General features: G+C 34.6%; 1 protein-coding gene across 17 annotated transcripts in view; it reads right to left on the bottom strand.

The window, feature by feature from the left end:
• Window positions 1–19,104, bottom strand: part of RANBP3 (RAN binding protein 3) — a 77,313-nt gene that overhangs the window by 19,253 nt on the left and 38,956 nt on the right. For 10 of the 17 annotated variants that reach the window (XM_023496722.2, XM_023496721.2, XM_012542040.3 and 7 more), the window contains 6 exons: window positions 14,896–14,967; window positions 13,174–13,239; window positions 9,604–9,696; window positions 4,598–4,710; window positions 2,626–2,745; window positions 1,049–1,152 (listed from right to left, as the gene is read on the bottom strand). In XM_023496722.2, the coding sequence (XP_023352490.1) occupies window positions 1,049–1,152; window positions 2,626–2,745; window positions 4,598–4,710; window positions 9,604–9,696; window positions 13,174–13,239; window positions 14,896–14,967 (568 nt within the window). The remainder of the gene's footprint in view (window positions 1–1,048; window positions 1,153–2,625; window positions 2,746–4,597; window positions 4,711–9,603; window positions 9,697–13,173; window positions 13,240–14,895; window positions 14,968–19,104) is intronic. The other 7 variants (XM_023496724.2, XM_023496723.2, XM_023496728.2 and 4 more) reach the window with 2 other exon arrangements.

Here is a 19,104-nt window from a genome sequence, read left to right as displayed (position 1 = left end):
TTTTCCAACTCATTTTTATAGTCTTGCCATTATCAAATAAAAGAATACCCTCAAGAATACCCTCCTTCTAGCCCCAAGAGGAACAAAGCTTACCAACTTTTTTAATCTATCACAATAGATAGGTTGGAAGATATTACTATAAATCTTGATCAGTTCTTACAGAATTGCTAACCTTTCTATCACTGCCAAATATCTGGCCCCCAAGGATGGGGATTAAACAGGATCAAAATGCAAATGGGAAACATTTATCAAGATAAATACAAATAAGACATAATGTGGTTTTATAAATCTGTGAATGGTTTAGTGGCATTTTTGTTTGAGTATGAGTTTGATGCTCCTTGTGTAGAGCACTTGAAGACGTTAGCTCCATGATGGTCATAGGATTATTGATTCAGAGCCAGAGTGTGCCACCCAATGCACACTCTTCATTTTATAGATAAGGAAAACTGAGGCCCAGAATAGTTAATTGAGTAGCCAAAGGTGATATCGTAGACTCTTTGCTGCACTCCAATCCCAATATTACTGCTCTTTATCCTTTACTTATATACTGTATCCCCCAGGAAATAATAAATTCCTTAATAGTAGGGACTGTTTCTCCAATTTTGTCGTTGTATCTCTTTAGCTAGTGAATATTTTGTACCCAGCAGACATTTAATAAATCTTTACTGACCAGATTGAATTACAGTGGTCACCTTGATCACAACAGCACCAAATTAGAGGTGCCTTACCCTGTCCTGCATTCCTAGCAAAGTATTAGTAAAGAACATCACAGAAATCATGGATCTTTGGAGAATAGCTAGTAGTACAACCTCCCTTCACAGATCAGAAGGTGCAATCCAGAGAGATGAACAGTCTTGCTTTGGAGCAAGAGTTGGCTGCAATATCCTACCCTGTGAGAATTCAGTACATTATACCATACTATAGAGACAAGTCTCTGTTCATTAATATTATTTACCCACTTCCAAGGATACTAATTTGGCTAATTATTGCTAATGAAACAGAATTTATCTCCAGTTATAAAAGCATCACAGACAAATCAACTGCTCACCTGGAGCTGATGTATTGTAGAAAATAGTTGGTTGCAGATGGTGTTTCAGAGCTCGAATGCCCTGCATTCTGTAACTCACTTGTTTCAGCATTTTCATGTCCTAGCTAAGAAACAAAACACACATTTCAGACTAAGTAAAGACAAGCCAAAAAAAAAAAAAAAAAAAAAAGTCCAACCCAAATCCCTACATTCTTTGGCCCACAATTATCATTTTATTATACAACCCTGGGAAGTAAATCTCTTATTTTAGTCACTGGGATGAGAATTAGGGAAGGGGTGATCTTTACCATTTCTATTCCATATATCTTTTCTTCCTTAAATAAAAATGTGAAAAAGTGTGGGAGATATAAAACCTCAAAAGATCTGAGCTTGCAAAAAAGTTACAATTAAACTGGGATCAAGATTTCATTTCCAACTTTCATAATAACAAAAATGAGATGACAGCAGTGACCTTTAGTAACAAAATTTATCTTCAGGGAGCTAAAAATACCTCATCCATTTTTACTTTAGTTTCTTTTTTAATCCCAATGCAATCTTACAACTCTCCTGAATTGATGGCGTAACTAGGGCTCCTCCCCCTCAAAATGTTCAGGTAACAGTGGGAAAGACATGTTCAAAACTTCCTTCTCATTTTCAATTCAGAAATCTATTAACCCAGACGATACTTGTACAATCACCACCAGCACCTCTACTAACACCCTGTCCCCAAACCCATCTGTCTTTGTGCCAAGAATAGCCCAAGAAGAATCAATTACCTTAGCTTGAAGCCATGGCAACAAGTACATGTAATCTCAAAGTCACAGATGGCATAGAATGAAGGTAATAACAAATGGTGCCAATTCTTCAAACATCTAACCTGCCATCACCATCCTTTTGACTCCTGGGCTTTTGAGAAAATACTTCCTTGGCCCACAAATTGTCAGCAAATCCATAGAATTCATTTTTCCATTAATAGGGAAGGATTACAATGTTTTGACATAGTCATTTCACAATTTCCCTTATGACTAAAATGTTCCAACTACAGCAAACGAAACCTTGGGAAGGAAATTCCTTGTCTGTCTCAGTGAGAAGAAAGCAATGTTAGCATTCTTCTTATCTAGACACCAAGACTCCACTTTCTAGTTCCTAACCCCCACCTACCTCATTTTACTAGAAGCTGGCCATGATAATAAAAACAAAGTCTGTGTCTCCCTAGACAGGTTTATTAGGACAAAGTATTCCAAAATAACTAAGCTCACTTTGGCATATGTCTCCTAGAGGACACTGAGTCAATTGGACTCACAGGAGCTAAAAGGAAAGGTTTGTTGTGCCCTTGGTTTAATAAAACATACTGTGGAAAGAAACAGATCTAATGTGAATAACAAAGTCTGTTCCCAGAGCTCAGATCTTAATACCCAAGATGTAAGCAAAGGAATGGACTGTACACAATACGATTCCCATGATCACCTGAATGAGAAGATAGGACTTAAAAGAAATTCATGATAAACAACTATCTCCCCTGTTGTTGAACTTTGAGTAGAGGAATAATCTCAGTACTTCATCAACATCATGCAAGTGCCGTTGCTCTGGTTAGATACCTTAACTCTGTCCCTCAAGTTTTGCCCAAATACAAATGCTTGCTGTGCAATTTGCTTTTTTCTCTCACAGGTCTCATCCTCGGAAGTATTGCTAGACTCATTTTTCTGGGGCTCTTTCTCCTAAAAAAAGGAAGTGACATTTAGCAGAGACGAACGAGATTAGCCATTAACACTATCTCATTTAAAACTGCACTTCTTTTGATCATGAGGGCATGTGGGTAAGCTGTAGTCACAGCCCAGCTTCAAAGGACCAGGAAGTAGCATGTCAATGGGTTGGGGTGGGGGTAAGAGAAATAGTTCAGCAAGTCCCTCAAAAGTTCTGAAAAAGTTAACATTTTAGAATTGCCAAAAGCCACTGTATTGAGAACAAGGAAGAGTAGTCCGGCTGTATTTGTCTGCTCTGGTCGAAACACCTTTGGAATGTTTAAGTATAGGTGCCACATTATGGAAGACTTGGAATCAACAACAATTAGGAGATGGAAGTCCATCACAAATAATGAATGGCCTAATGAACAGAGACTATTTAACCTGGAGAAGAGAAGGTATGAGGGGCTATAATAGCGCTAAGTATCTAAAACACTGTAATATTGAAGGAAATTTAGGCTTGTTTTATTTGATCTCGAAAGACAAAAGAATACTCAATGGAAGTTCCCAAGAAGTAAATTTAGGTTCCATAAGGCAAAACTCACTAACTCCCCCAAGAGAACACTACTTTTGTAGGCAATGAATCCCCCTCACTGGAGGGTGGAAGTACAGGCTGGATAATAATTTTTCACAGGGGTGACTGCTGTTCAAGTACAGGACATGGGCCAAAAGTTCTTCCGTGAGATCCCTGTAATCGCTGAAACTGCATCTCAGTCACTTCATTAAAAGGAATAGCAAAAAAGACTGATACTTTTACTGACAAACAAGAAACCCTTTCCTGAAATAAGATGCAAACTTATAAGCTGGCTCAAATATTTTGGATTTAAATCACAAATGGCTGACTCAGAAATTCCAATTTTAAGAAGGATATGCCAAGCTACAGCTCTGAATTTCCTATCTTAAAATGAACAAGTGGCGATGGGCCTGAAATGTTAGGCTATTTGCCACTCTATGATCTCTATATACCAACAGTATTCCACCTTTCTCATCCTTGGTTTTAATAGTTCCTACTTTGTTGTGTAGAATCTCAGTCTAGGAACTTAAAGGCCACTTCTTACATTACATGTATGTGCGTGCAGACACACACTAGTGGCAACAAAACAGAAACAACTAAATATAGTGGAAAGAAAAATGCTGCCTATCAAAAATTCTTTCTAATAACACTGCTGCCCAAGTCAGTAGCAAAAACAAAATCTTTGGGCCCAAAGTTTTAACATTGTATCACCTATGTAGGTAATAATAAATTAAACTTTAGAATTACTTTTTTAGAATTTAATGGAAAGCACATTCAATGGAAGAAAAATAAGATACTACTTTTTAACCTAAGGACAGAAAAAGGGAAACACATTTAATCCAGGTATTAAGTTTTAAATGTTGCATTGGTACATTGCAGACTATTAGATTTTGTCAGTCTAAACATAGGCAGCAACAGTTATGGAGAATTAACTGCAAATGACAAGGTCCTCTAGGTATTTCTGTTTCTGAATGATGATGTGGCGATTGCAAGGAGCCCTAGAACACCATCAGGGCCTTTGGAGCTAAATTTCAATATCCTTGTTGCCACTTCGTTTGTCCCCAACCCTATGTGACCCTCTATGAACGAAGGAAAAAACATTTTAAGTTTTACATGATTAATGCTGTCATGACCACTTTTCACAGATGACTGATTAATTCAGAACATGAAAACTCAACAGACCAAAACAACAACAGACCAGAGTTTGAAAATACTAAAACTCCCTAATATTTTAAGGAATTAACAATTGTTCAGAAAATCCTTCAGTCTGGGCCTCTTCTCCTACCTGGGCTGTAAGAAACAAAGCCAGCTTACCTTGTCAGCAGACTCAGAAGGATTCCTCAATGCACTATTATTTATTGATTCAGATGTAGCTGCTCCTAGACATTCTGAAGGTACATTAACACCATTAGTGCCACTGTTAGGAACTGCAAAAAAAAGGGAACAACCAAAGGATTAGAGTAATTTTTATCTACAACCAATTTTTCTAGTTAATATTAAAAATTGCGAGAAAGTTAAGTCTCTCCTCACTTAAGATGTGTTTTTAACTTCTAAATACTGAAGAACACAAATCTATATGTTCTTATAATGACTCTGTCCTTCTTGGGAGGAAAAAACAATCTCAATGTTGCATTCAAATTATTCTCAGAAACCAAAAATCAACCCCCCCCCCCCAATTACATCAATTAATAAGTTTACATACACTATGTAAAAATGCCATTTAAAGGCAAAACTCACTAAACTTTCACATTCTTTATCCTCAGATTTGCTAACAGATAAATACTAAAGGTCATGTGAAATGGGAATGAATGAATCAAAAAGCCATGTGTCAAGGTTCCAAAAGAAAAAAGCAGTAATAAGCTATTTACTCTAAAACTACCAATAATATCTCTGATTATTAGAAACACACAATGGAATGTTAAGGAAAAGGGAAAAGAGGGAGGAAAAATAGAGAAGAAAAGGACGAAAAGGTAAAAATACATATTATGCCACTGGACATCTTGCAGACCCCTTAATCTGTCCTTGCTAGAACTTCAAAACACAAAATTCTGTGTTTAATATGTGAGATAGAAGAAACCATATTTTGTTTTTTAATTTGTTTCAGCTTTTTTTTCCTTAAAGATAGAATAAATAATTTAGGAAGAAAAAATATCTAGCTCCCAAACTCCAAGATATCTTACAAGGTTTAAGCAATCAAAATTTTATTCCTTTTGGCAGAGCACCCACATCAGGTAAAGATATGTTTCTCCAAGTGAATAGAGGGAGAGGATGATGGGAAGAAGGAAGGAAAGAGGGAAGAGTGGACCACATTGTCCAACTAACCAGTTGGGTCCCCAGTGAGTCAAGTATTACTACTCACAGATTGTTTTTTGTTCTTCTTTCTTGAGGTTCTTGGCTAATACTAAGCTTGAATAAATAAATGAGTACAATATTTGACTCATAGTAAATACTTTTGTTAAATCCTTCCCCCACCCCCAACCCTTATCAGTAGTAGCCAAGTACTGGATATACAAATACGAAATGTTTTGGGTAAGGAGAGGTATTTTGATTCAGAAAATCACAAGAGTAAGTACAGCAAGAGGAGAGCAATAGCAACAATATTACTGATTATGGAGAAAGCACACTTCTATCACTGATACAATACAATTCAGGGCAAGATGGCAATCACTCCACTCCACTTAGCTCTTTAGCTAAGCTTGATCAGTGCCAATATATATAATAGGGAATTTTTTTCAATGATATATTTCTAGATTTCACTAAAGAAAAAGCTTATACTAGAAAAAAAAAAACCCTAGACTCATCTTGCTATGTCCCTTCTAATATTAATAATTCTTGTTTTTTTATCAGGACAGCAAGAGAAAAAAGAAAAAAAAGGAAAAGAAAATCAGTGAGGATTCTTAAAAGATGGTGGAATAGGTCAGAAAACTCCAAGCTCTCCAGATTTTCCCCACAAACTAACAAATGTAGACTGGTGAAAAACAAAACTTGAGGCAGAACAGGAGTGTTCTTGAAATAACCAAAGAAAGACCCAAGACCAGGTGTGAAATGCAAACATCTTGAAGCTAGTTCCACAGAAACAGCAAGCAGGAAGCCCTGGGCTAACTGGGTGCAGAGGTAACCTGAGCTCAAAACCACAGGAACTTTCGTCTTCCCGTCAGGGAAGATTGAGGGAGCCTCTGCTCCTAAGGAAGGCAAGGATACAGCTGGGTTTTGCTGGGCAATAAGGAACCAGCACACCAAGTGCAGAAGCAGTAGGCCAAAAAACTGCTGGCTATGGGTACTTACAGGAGGATGGATTCTTGGTTTTGGGTTCCAGGCCTCAGGAGAGAACTGAAATGAACCCAGAGGCTACCCCCAATCTCCTCAGTGTAGGCAAAGGAGAAAGAACCTGACCACAGAAAGTTATAATGGGAATAGGGAAGACCAGCCTTCTTCAGAGGAGCAAATTGAAAGGAAAATAACCCCAAAGAGTAATTTCAGTTCAATGACTATCTGCACAGAAAGAATTTATTGAATAACTCAAAAAAAATTTAAATGAGATAGTAAAGTTTTGAAAAATGATTCTTTGAAAAAGAAGTCGGTGAAGCTCTAAGAGACCAAAAAATAACAAAACAAAATATAAAAAATGAAAAAATAGAAAAGAATGTGAAGCATCTTGTAAGAAAAACAGATCTTGAGAAGAGATCAAGAAGATCAGGGAAGCTAGGTGGTTCAGTGGAAAGAGTACAGGTCCTAATATCAGGAAGACTCCTCTTATTGAGTTCAAATCTGGCCTCAGACACTGATCAGCTGTGTCATTCTGGGTAAATCACTGAGGGCAAATCCTGTTTGCCTCAGTTCATCTTCTGTATAATAATCTGGAAAAGGATATGGCAAATTACTCCAATACCTTTACCAAGAAAATCCCAAATTGGGTCACAAAGAGTCAGACACAACTATAACTACTTGTTCTCATGTTTGTCAATTTGTGGACTATGAGATAAAATTTCAGATTTAAAAAAAAAATTATTTCTCAGTCATTTTGAGCATTTTCCCATGTGGTTGCTAATACATTGCAATAATTTTGAGAACTATTCACATCTCTATTGAGAAATAGCTTTTGGTTTTCTGTGAATGGACTATAATTCTTAGATATTCTTTTTCAATTGTTTCGCTGCTTTATCCTCATTGCAAGAATTTTATTTGTGCAAAAGCTTTTCCATTTCACATAATTTCAAATTCACCTTATCCAAAAGTGAATTCATTATTATTTCTTCACAAACTCTCTTTACTCTGAAATTCTCCATAACTGTCAAAGGTATCATCATATTCTCAGGCATGAAACCCTGATTATAAAATCAATGCCAGTCTTGTACTTCGTGTATTCATTGAGTTGTCAAAATTATTATTATATTATATATATATAAATATATATTATATATATATATATTTTTTTGCAAATGTCACATCTGCATTTGTCTCTTTTGCACCACACAGACACAACTATGGGATACTTCCTCAACAACACTTACATGGACTATTTAAATAGGCTTATGGTCTTCCCATTCTAAATCTCTTCTTTTTCTATCTACCCTCGACTCTGTTTCCAAAGTGATTTTCCCCAAAAGAAGATATGATCATAACTTCTATAAACTCAAAAAACTCCACTGGTACTCTATTAATTCCAGGACCAAGTATAAAATGCTATGGCTTTTAAGGGAGAAAGGTAAGAAGGCTTTATATAATACCAAGCACTTTGCTAATATGGGTTTTACAAACATTTTATTTGATCCTCATAATAACTCTGAGAGGTAGGAATTTTATTATCCCCATTTTACAGTTGAGGAAACTGAGACAAATTGGATTAAGTAAAATATCCAAAATCAGAGTTAAGTGTTTGAGTTCAGCTGTGAACTTGGTTCTTCCTGAATCCAAGGTAAGGTCAGGTTCTCTATCCACTGAGCCACCAGCTACCTCTAAAAAAAAAAAAAAAAAAAAAAAAAAAAAAAAAAAAAAAATTCCCAGCATAGTGGATAGAGTACCATACCTGAAATTAGGAGAACCTGAGTTCTAACCTCAAATACTTAACATTGCCTAGCTGTGTGACCCTGGGCAAGTCACTTAATCCCAATTAAAAAAAAAAATCCCTTCATATCTTTTCAGTAATTTTGCACTTTACTCTCTACAATGTACTTCATGATCTAGTAACACGTGTCTTCTTGCTGATTCTCACACATGATACTCCAATTCCAATTTCAGACTCCACACCTTGTCCTTAGCTATTTGCCATGCCTGGAATACATGATTTCTGCCTAAGACACACCTCTAATCCAAACTACTGCAGGGAGACTTTTCTGCCTTATTCTTCTCCCTCTTCTCACTTGTTCTTCTGCTAACTCTATATTTATCCTATATATCTATCTCCCCTTTATTAAAATGTAAGGTCCTCGAAGGCAGGGGTACCTCTAATTTTCTAATATTTTAATGATGTTTTTAATAATATTACATCTTTTCTAGTTTACTACTACTACTAGTTTGCAATTTGTCAAATACTAAGTTCCAGAGTTAAATTATTTCTGATTCTTCCTAAAGGTCAGATATCTAAGACAGAGATGAAACTATATTATATGCCCAATAAGTGATTAAGGGAGATGAACAAATAGCTCTTAAAGAAAAAAATGCAAACTTAAAATTACATGCAAGAAAATCCCAAAATATAAAAAAATGAAAATCAAAACAATTGAGATTTCATCTCAATCACAGGAAATTTAAACGGTCTATGTAAATAAAAGCAAAATAATCAAAATTGAATGCTGTGAAATTATAATGATCAAGTTTAGTCCCAAACAAATGATATAAGAAAGCATTTGTTCCACTACCTTTCTTTAGAGGCAGGGGGTCCTTGAATGTGATGCATTGTATATACTATTTTTCCAATGTGTTGGTTGGTTATGATATAACCACAATGTTTTCACTAATTTATTCGATATTATAGAGACATAAAAAACAGAAGTCATCATTAAAAATTGATTTAGAACCGATTTAGAGGGGGCAGCTATGTGACACAGTGGATAGAGTACAAGCCCTGAAGTCAGAACAGCCTGTGTTTAAATCTGGCCTCAGACACTTCATACTTCCTATGTGACCCTGGGCAAGTCACTTAACCCCAATTACTTCAGGGGGTAAGAGCGCGAAAGAAAAATGATAAAAAAAAAAAAACTAATTTAGAAAAGAATAAATAAAAATGGCTACATGAAAAAGCCCATGAAGAAATTCGCGCCTTGCAGCTTCAATTATTTAAAAACCACTTTATATAATACAATCAAGACCAAAATACTGACCTGTTTGCGTAAGTGCCTTTGGCTGGGGAGCTTGTAATACTGCTGGGCGTAGCACACTTCGCTGCTGTTCCTTAGGTTTCTGGCTTGGTAGACCTAAAAACAGAAGCAAACTTCCGGGATTCAAGATTACAAATGCAAACTTCACCATCTCAAAATCCAAGAATTCCTATAATATTTGATGGATTCTATATTTGGGAGATGAGTCACAATCTTCCTTTCCACTGATCTCAGCTAATTTCTCACTTTTTGTTTTTATGTTTTTTTAGCACAAGGAAACAAATTTCCCATATACTTAATCTAGTCTTGCTTGAAATTAGTCAAAGATTCCAATAAGGACAGCTAAGATATTAAATGAACTATTAAGAAAGTAACTCAAACCATCTACACCCAGAAAGAGAACCATGGGGAACAGAGTGTGGATGGAACACAACATAGCATTCTCTCTCACTATTATTATTTGTTTGCATTTTGTTTTCTTTCTCAGTTTTTCTTTCTTTCTTCTTGATCTGATTTTTCTTGTGCAACAACTGTATAAAATTCAATATTAGAAAAATTATATATGCATATGCTTTGTTAATAAAAAGTTTAATAAAATAAGAAAATAACCCAAAACACCAAACTCTAAAAATAAACTACCCAAGTTAATCTGACTGTACTTTAAAGATTCATGGAAAGCCAAAAACCATCTAACTTAATTCTCGGCTCATAACATAGATGAAGAAACTGATCTCCACTGAAATAAAACAACTTGTTTAAAGAAATATATGGCTTTTGGAAAAGCTGGGGGGTTAAAGAGGCAATGTTAAAACGTAGTTTTAACATAGTAGTTTTTAACTACAACAACCCCCTCCCCCATGGCACACTAAATTTAGAGTCTGAGAACCTCTGTTCAAATTCTAGTGCTGTACTTATTACTTGTATGACCTTGGGCATCATTTCCTCTCACTAGGCCTCACTAGGTCTCAACCTATAAAAATTTACTACATAATCTTTAGGGTCCTTCCCATCTCTAAGTCCACAAATCTAGGTCTACTAATCTCTAGTGTAGTAGTTTTCAACTTTTTAAAATTTAGTTTTCAAAACACCCTAACTTTAATCCTTCAAAAATCTGTAGCTGTAGCAATATTGGGGCTTCTTCCATCAACACAGATAATAACCTATTCACACCTTAACAGACAACTCTGAGTTGCTAAAAAGGGGGAAAAATAATGTGGACAAAGTTCTCTGGACTCTGAATGGGTGGGTACAGGGGTGAAGGAGGAATAGAAGTGGAGGTAATATTTGAATTATTGCAGATGTCACATCTGCACACAAAAAGCCACAAAGCAATGCCTAAAATTACTGGATATTTGAGTACAACATCCATATATTAATTTTTGATTCCAATAAAAACAAAATTCAAAGCAAAGCCAACTAAATGAATAAAATAAATGTATAACAATTTAATATGATTTGCATAAATGAAGTCAAATTTGAATCAGCACTTCACATCTCAACATAGATGGATACAACATGACCATGTCAATTGGCAGTTCATAATAAGCATTGCTACATTTATGAATTACAAGTTGAATAATCTTTGTAAGGAACTTAAAAGAACCAGAATAATTATTACACAGTGGTTGGCATATGGCAATTGCTTAACAAGTGTTTGTAGACTGAGTCTTATATTTCTCAACTTAATTTTCATAAGCATAATAAACTAGATCATTTAAAATGAATTAGAATTAGAATTGTTTGAAATGTTTTTATTAACTCAAATTTTTAAAAATGTTAAACAATATTCAGTTGTGAGACATAAAACATTTGAAAAATAAATTCACTGAATAGCTGAAATAAGTAAAAGCAAAGAGAAACAGTTTAAGTAATGGAAATATAGAAACAAAGTAAAGAACCTCAAATCTAGACATGATCCACTATATTGTGGATATCCACTATATCACTACTATATCACTATATCCACTAGATCCACTATATCAGTGGGATTCACAAGTCCTAACAAAAACCCAAAACCTGGAAAGAGTAAACAGAAAAGCAAAAGAATTTTTCAAGGGAAAAAATAACATGCTTTTAAAACAATAACAAACTTAAAAATAAATGTTTATGGTATCAAAATGATAACAAATGATAACATTTGCTTACAGAACTGCCTAGTATCAAAGTCTCATTTGATGGAAGAAAGGTTGATTACAATTGTAGCTATTGATATAATATATATCAATATATATATATATAAATGAGTAACAAATATAGCTGAAAATACTCCATTCCTATTTAGAAGCATTAAAATCTTATTTTTACTTTCTTATATAGGGTAACCCAAAAGTCTTAGTGTAGTTTTAAGCTTTAGTCATAAGACCTTAAGAACTACTAGGAAATTTAATCTATCTGCCGAGCAAAACAAGTAGAACCAGGAATACATTGTACATAATAACAGCAAGAATATGCAATGATCAACTATGAAAGACTTGGTTCTTCTCAACAGTTCAGTGATCCAAAGCAATCCAATAGATTTTGGATTGATAATGCCAGCTGCATGCAGAAAAAAAACTGAGGACTGAATGTGAATGAACACATGTTCACTTATTTTTTCTGGGTTTTTTTTTCTCTTATGATTTTTCCCTTTTGCTCTGATTTTTCTCTCAACATGATTCATAAAACAATGTGTATTAAATAAAATAATTTAAATAAATTAAATAAAAAATTAAAATAATAAATTTTAATAAATTAAAATAAATTAAATAAAATAATTTAAAAAAACTTAATCTATCATTTCAAGCAACTAAATGGGTGCAAATTTTTTATGCACTACTGAGTTTCAAAGGCTAGGGAGCTTCAGTGGACAAGTGGTATTGGCAATTTAGATACAATTTATCAAGGTCCCAGAATTTCATTGATATATATGGCCCAGACACTGTCACATATAACATTCCCCCCACCTCTTCAGAAGGTGTCAAGGCCAAAGAAAAAAAAAAAGCAAACAAGCAAACAAACAAATCATTGCCCTGGCTTCCCTGGCTTTCAGGACCATCAGAGCTTTTACTTGCACCACCTTTAAAATCTCAATGCCACATGGAGGTAGTGAATGTAAACTTAAAAGAACAGTCAAATGTTAAAAATTAATATTTTGTTTTCCAGCACCATTGTCCTTTGAAAGAGGGAATATTAAATGTATTTTGGACCACAACTCCCTTTCCCAACCGGCTTCCCCTGACCCCATTCTGAAGCACTATAATCTCAATAAAGCACCTAACAATGAGACAGACACATATGACCTTAATGAAAATGTTGTTCTACCTCTTGAAGTAGAATGGAAAGCTAGAGCAATCAACAGCATTATCTATCTCATTTTGTGCCTATATTTTATGCAACTTCTTTTCTTCAAAACAACTTTTCCAGCGCGAATTTTCATTTTCAAATAAGGATGATTTAAAAAGCGGAGGACATTTCCTGTTTGTTTTTTTCCTTTTTTTTAAAGCAACTTCTCTGTGGAGGAAGGCCCTGAAAAACTATCACTTACCTTTCTTTGCCCGAAGGGGAAAAAAAAAATGAATAAAAGATTGAACATACCTGCACTGGGTGCCTGACCATGGATAAGTGTGGGAGGCTTCAGTCGGAATCCACTGCTCTTTTCCTCTAGAAGTACAATACAAAAGGTAAGAAAGCAGGCCTTCGGCTGATGTCTATGCCAGAGATGCAGCAGGGCAAAGAAAATGAGGGCTGCTGGTCCCAGCAGTCAATGAGGAAGGCCCAAAGAAGTAAGGAAAAGACCTCAAAGGACCTGAATTAAAACAAAATGGAAGAATCCCCACCCCCACCCCCCCAAGTAAGAGCTACAGAGCTGCTGAAATGAGTATGTTTTATAGACATTACTAATGAGTGGTACAGATTCATTCAATGGCTCTGTAAGTGAGTGGGAGTTGACAACGAAACAGTAAACTGGATAATGATTAAGAGAAGTAGAAGCAGGAAAAGTTACAGCACAAAAAGATACTTTCAAAGGAGCAGTATTACAGTGGTTACAGTATTTACAGTGGTTAGCTACTAAAAGTCTACAATGTACAGACACCCCTGAAGCTGGAAATTAGAATGTTTTAAAATTTAAAACAAACAAAAAAGAAGGCTCTTATCACAGACATGCTTTCACTGTGGAAAAGGATAGATTGATAACCAAGAATTGTAAAAAAACACTTAATCCTGATCTAGACCTTGATGACTTTACCACCTAAGATGGGATAGTAATTCATATTACAGTAACTCCTAAAGTATTATATTGAAGGACTAAGAGTCATCATAAGGAATATGTTAAATGTGATCATCCTAAATGGAAAAAAAAAAATCTACTTCCAAAATCTAGTAGAAATTCTCTATAAGTAGGAAATGTTCCTAAACACCTTAAAAGGTCCAATTGACTATTCAATGAATAGTAGCATCCTAGGAGAGTAAAATTCTCTATAAGTAGGAAATGTTCCTAAACACCTTAAAAGGTCCAATTGACTATTCAATGAATAGTAGCATCCTAGGAGAGTAAAACTATATACCAGAACAGATAGATACCATAATTCTAAAAGGCAAAACTAGGAAAATTCAGCTACAATTTGACATTTAAAAAATTAATCCTACCAGGATAACTCATTTCACTCATAAACCAATGTTTTAGAAAATGAATTTCATGAATTTCATTAGCTAATTCATATTCTTTATTCTATCCCTAGAATAATCCTGGACTCTAAGATGAAGACCCAGGTCTTTCAGACCAGCATTTCCATAGTAGCATATTTCCATTCCCAATCTCTGCCTGCCAGCTCCCTCTACTTGTAAATTCCTACAGGACAGTAACTATTTCACTTGTACTTGTATACTCATAGTAAGTGCTTAATAAATGCTTTATCAAGGACTTTTTTTTTGGGGGGGGGGGGGGGGGAGGAAGGAGAGATTGTGATTATGGACCTCCTTTGGAAGTCTTGATGAAACTAGACTCCATAGAATGTTTTTAAATAACTAATATAAAGGCTAAATTAGTCAGATTAGTAAAAAAAAAAAAAAAACCTAAAAAAAAACCTAAAGATGCAATTTCTTCCCTATTAAAGTTCATATATTCCATGGGTCCATATACCCAAGAATAAGAATACCTGGTTTCATTTTTAAGTCCTTTCCTGCCTTCTCCTCCCCTTTCACTCATGGGATTAAAGAAAATCCAGAAATCATCTGATTTCTTAACAAGAAAGCTCTATAACATCCTACATAAATTGTCTCCATGTAATGGGAAAAATCCCTAAGCACAAAGCTCACCTGGTTCTGAGTCAGAATTGCCTGCAGATGGTTCACAGAAGGTTGATGGCATAAAAACATTGTTTTTTGATACTGTCATCAAGGTGATATGGGGGAAGGAAAAGGAAAAGAGTGGGAGGAAATAAAAAAGCATGAGTAAAAGGGAAGACACATGAGATCACTTCTCTGTCAAGTATCAACTTAAAAATACAAATGTGTGGCTTATAGCCATGAAATGACATTCATAATGGACAAAAGAGTTAAAATGTTACAAAAAAAACCCAAAAAACAAAAAACAAAAAAAACCAAAACACCTTTGTTTTGTTTCAGTGCTGTATTCATGTAGCTATCTCTTTACAGTGAAAATCAGGGACACGATTAATGCTAATCTTACATCCCATAGTAAATTCCCTCTACAACATTAACAATTGACCAATTAATAAATGACTCTACCTCCAGTAAAGTTTACTGTACTATCCAAAGTTCTGAATAGTGAGAAGCTTTTCCTTTCAATAATACCAAATTAGTTTCATTGCAATTTGTAATCACTGGTTCTTTTTCTGACCTTTGAAGGTACCCAGATCAAATCTAATCCCTCTTACTTTTGATAGTCCTTCAGTAAGATGAAGACAGCTATCAAGAGCCTTCCTTTGTGATTCCAAAATCACATCTTTTCCGGTTTAAAATGGCCATTTTCCCCAACTACCTCACTGGATAGTTTCATGTTCCCACATTTAATCGAATGGCCTCATTCAGTAATCATCCTTGAAATGTCTGTTCAGAGATGAACATGAATATAGTGGAATTGCTTATTTTAACCATTAGATTCTTTTTGAGTTCACAGTTTTAACTGTTTAAATATTCATTCAAGGTTATAGAATGAACAGAAAAGGCCAAAATCAAGATTTAAAATTATACTCAGTTCTTAATTGTTCTTGCATCACAAATTTTTACTCTCAGATTGTCAACCACCAATCTTCCAGATACCTCCTACCATAATTAACTGAGGTACTCTTTGGGAAAAGAAACCAATTCTAACATTAGTGTAAACAAAACACAGCTTATCTGTTACCAAAGGGCTGCTATTATCAGCTTCTGCATGGAGAATTCGCAATATGGGAATTCCTTACATCAAATAATGATTGCAAAGAATTATAAATTTAGGGTTGGAAGGTTCTCAATAAACAGGTCCCAAAGGGGCTGCATGAGGTAGTGGTTAAATGACTTGATCAAGGTCACAGATGTAGGAAATACCAAAGTTAAGGTTTAAATATCTCCCTCATCTCCCACTCTTTTGCAAAGGACATGGGTAGAAGAGTAAGAAAGGGAGTCCACAAGTGTAGAATACTACATATATTGTAAATTTTAAAAATATATATTAAGTGTATTTAATATACTGTATGTGTATACAATGTGTATACAATTACAGTATATACAGCATTTGATATACTGATTTCTGCCCTGTTCATCTTCCTCTTTTTAAAGAATAATGTTTGTTATAAGTAAAGGCTCTCTGAGGAAAAAGTGGTCAAAGGAAATGGAAAAATGTAAATATAAAAACAAAAGATAAAAAAAAATAAGAATGTGTATATGTGAAACACACACACACAGTGTCTTTTTGATTCTAAGTTTAGGATTCTATCTACTACATACACCACAATGCATCTTCATCTACATGCCCAATATCTCACCTGTTCTCAGAAGAATCTCTAAGCAAGATTAGATCTGGTTAAGTGTCTGGATGGAGTACTCCCAATAAAAGTTTCAATGCATTTCAAATCTGAAATATTTTTAATTATCCATACCATTACTCTTTTCCTTTTCTACAGATAAGAGATGAATGTCTTTTTAAAAAGTTACCCCAAGGTCTAAGGAAAGAGCGATATTTAGTATAAGATGATACAGGATTTCGAAGTGGAAAGGATCTTAGAAATCATCTAATTCATCCTCTATTTTAGATGAGGAAGCTGAAAATCAGATCATAAAGGTAATGAAGCTAGGATGTGAATCCAAATCCTGGACTAAGTTTTACGGTTTAGATCCTTCTTCCAAGGAAATAGTTAAAATCCAGAGCTCTTCTTTTGTGCTACACTGCCCTGGTAAAGATGTCTGATGGGCCTCAACCTGCTCGACCTTCCCCTGAATTCAGAATGCCTTTATTTTGTGGTAGCAGTGGCACTGGATGAATAAAAAGAAACTGAATAATTATATCCTTAAAACTAATGATATGGTTTATATATGAAATTTGTTTTTAAGCATGAATAAATCTTCACATAAGTAACATACAAATTCCAAGAATTCCAAATATTTCTAATTCTAAAAATTGCTAAATAGTTCATAAGTTACAGATGGAGAGCACAGAATAATGGTGACAGACATAATGGTATTAAAAATGAATTGGTGGAGGGGAGGAAAAAGAAATCGAAACCAAACCATTTGACCTAATTTAATTCTAATCTTCAATGGCTGCCCTCTTGCTACAGGATAAAGTCCAAACTTTTATTAATTCAAGGCCCTCTCCAAGATAATCTCAAACCTGACTTTTCAGTTAATCACATCACCTGCCACTTTCCCACATGATCTCTATTCCAACTAGATATTGATCCTCTCTCCTGTGCCTTTGCTTTGCACATAATATGTCCTGTCCTCTACCTAGCAATGCCCTCTTTTTGTCTATATATATATATATATGTCTATATATATCCCCCATCCCTAAGATTCAGCTCATTTATATCCCTCATTAAGACAGTTCTTTCTCCTTGCAAAAGAACCCCTAAAATAACTGAGAGTGCAGCATTTTATATACTGAACTATGATCTTTCCTGTAATATTTAATATTTTATGTTAACTCTAAGGTCAAGGATAGGGACCTTATTCTCAAATGGTTTTTCTGCATCTATTAAGATAATCATATGTTGGCTACTGATATAATCAATTATACTAATAGTTTTCCTAATACTGAACCAGACCTGCATTCTTGATATATAAATCCTACTTGATCAGGGTATATTATCCTGGGGATAATTTGGGGATAAATGGGGATAATCTCTTTGCTAATATTTTATTTAAGATTTTTGTATCAATGTTCACTAGGGAGATTGGTCTAAAATTTTGTTTTCATCCTACCTGGTTTAGATATCAGTACCATGTCTGTGTCATAAAAGGAATTTGGTAGGAGTCCTTCATTCCCTATTTTTATACAGTATTGGAGTTAGTTGTTCTTCAAATGTTTGATAGAATTCACATATAAATCCATCTGATCTTGGGAATTTTTTCTTAGGAAGCTGATTAATAGCTTGTTCTATTTCTTTTTCTAAAACGAGACTAAGTAATTTATTTCTTCTGTTAATCTTGGCAATCTCTATTTTTCTAGGTATTCCTCCATTTCATTTAGGTTATCAAATTTACTGGCATAAAGTTGGGCAAAGTAACTCCTAATTATTGCTCTAATTTCCTCTTCATTGGTGGAAAGTTCTTATTCTCATGCTTTGCTTATTGCTATCTTTGTTTCACAGTGGGCTCAAAAAATACTATTGACAAGATCACAGGATTTGAAGTTGGATAGTTCATTTTGAAGATCATCAACACTTGTGGAGGAGAAAGTCAGAGCTCCTTAAAGGTAGATTGTCCTTAAAGGTAGATTGTCCAAAGTCACATAGGTAGTAGTAAGTAGTAGATCTGGGAGCTGAATACACATTTCAAAACTCCAAATGCAGTGTTCTCTGCATTACAAAGTGCACTACCTTTTATGTGCCGGTAACCTTGAGCCTATAACCAAATAATCAGTCTTTAATTTAAAACTGTAAGATAAGACTGTATGACTTAGTGTGACCAATAAAGCAATCCCATAGGGAATGGATAACCTTTTCTCAACCCACCTTCTCTAATGTAGAACAACCATTCATAAGAGGGTACCTTCTTAGTTTCTAAGAGAGACTTTAGGAAAATCACCCTGTTTCATGTCCATTTATTTAATTACACTCCAGGTAAATGATATTTAGCCTTATATTTAAGGAAGAACTAAAATAACTTTCTAGCTTCATTTGATGGAAATTAGGTTTTAGATTCATTTTTTACTGATTACAGCTATTACATATATATATATATATATGTATGCAATACATATATATAAATACATGTAATACAATACAATGTAATACACACATATATAAATCACAGCTATTACATTGAAGCGGTTGAAGGGTTAAAAGGGAACAGGTAACACAAGAA

The sequence above is a fragment of the Sarcophilus harrisii genome, chromosome 1, assembly GCF_902635505.1.
Source record: "Sarcophilus harrisii chromosome 1, mSarHar1.11, whole genome shotgun sequence".
NCBI lineage: Eukaryota > Metazoa > Chordata > Mammalia > Dasyuromorphia > Dasyuridae > Sarcophilus > Sarcophilus harrisii.
The sequence above is the reverse complement of the archived record's forward strand: the minus strand, read 5'-3'. Positions and strand labels throughout refer to the sequence as shown.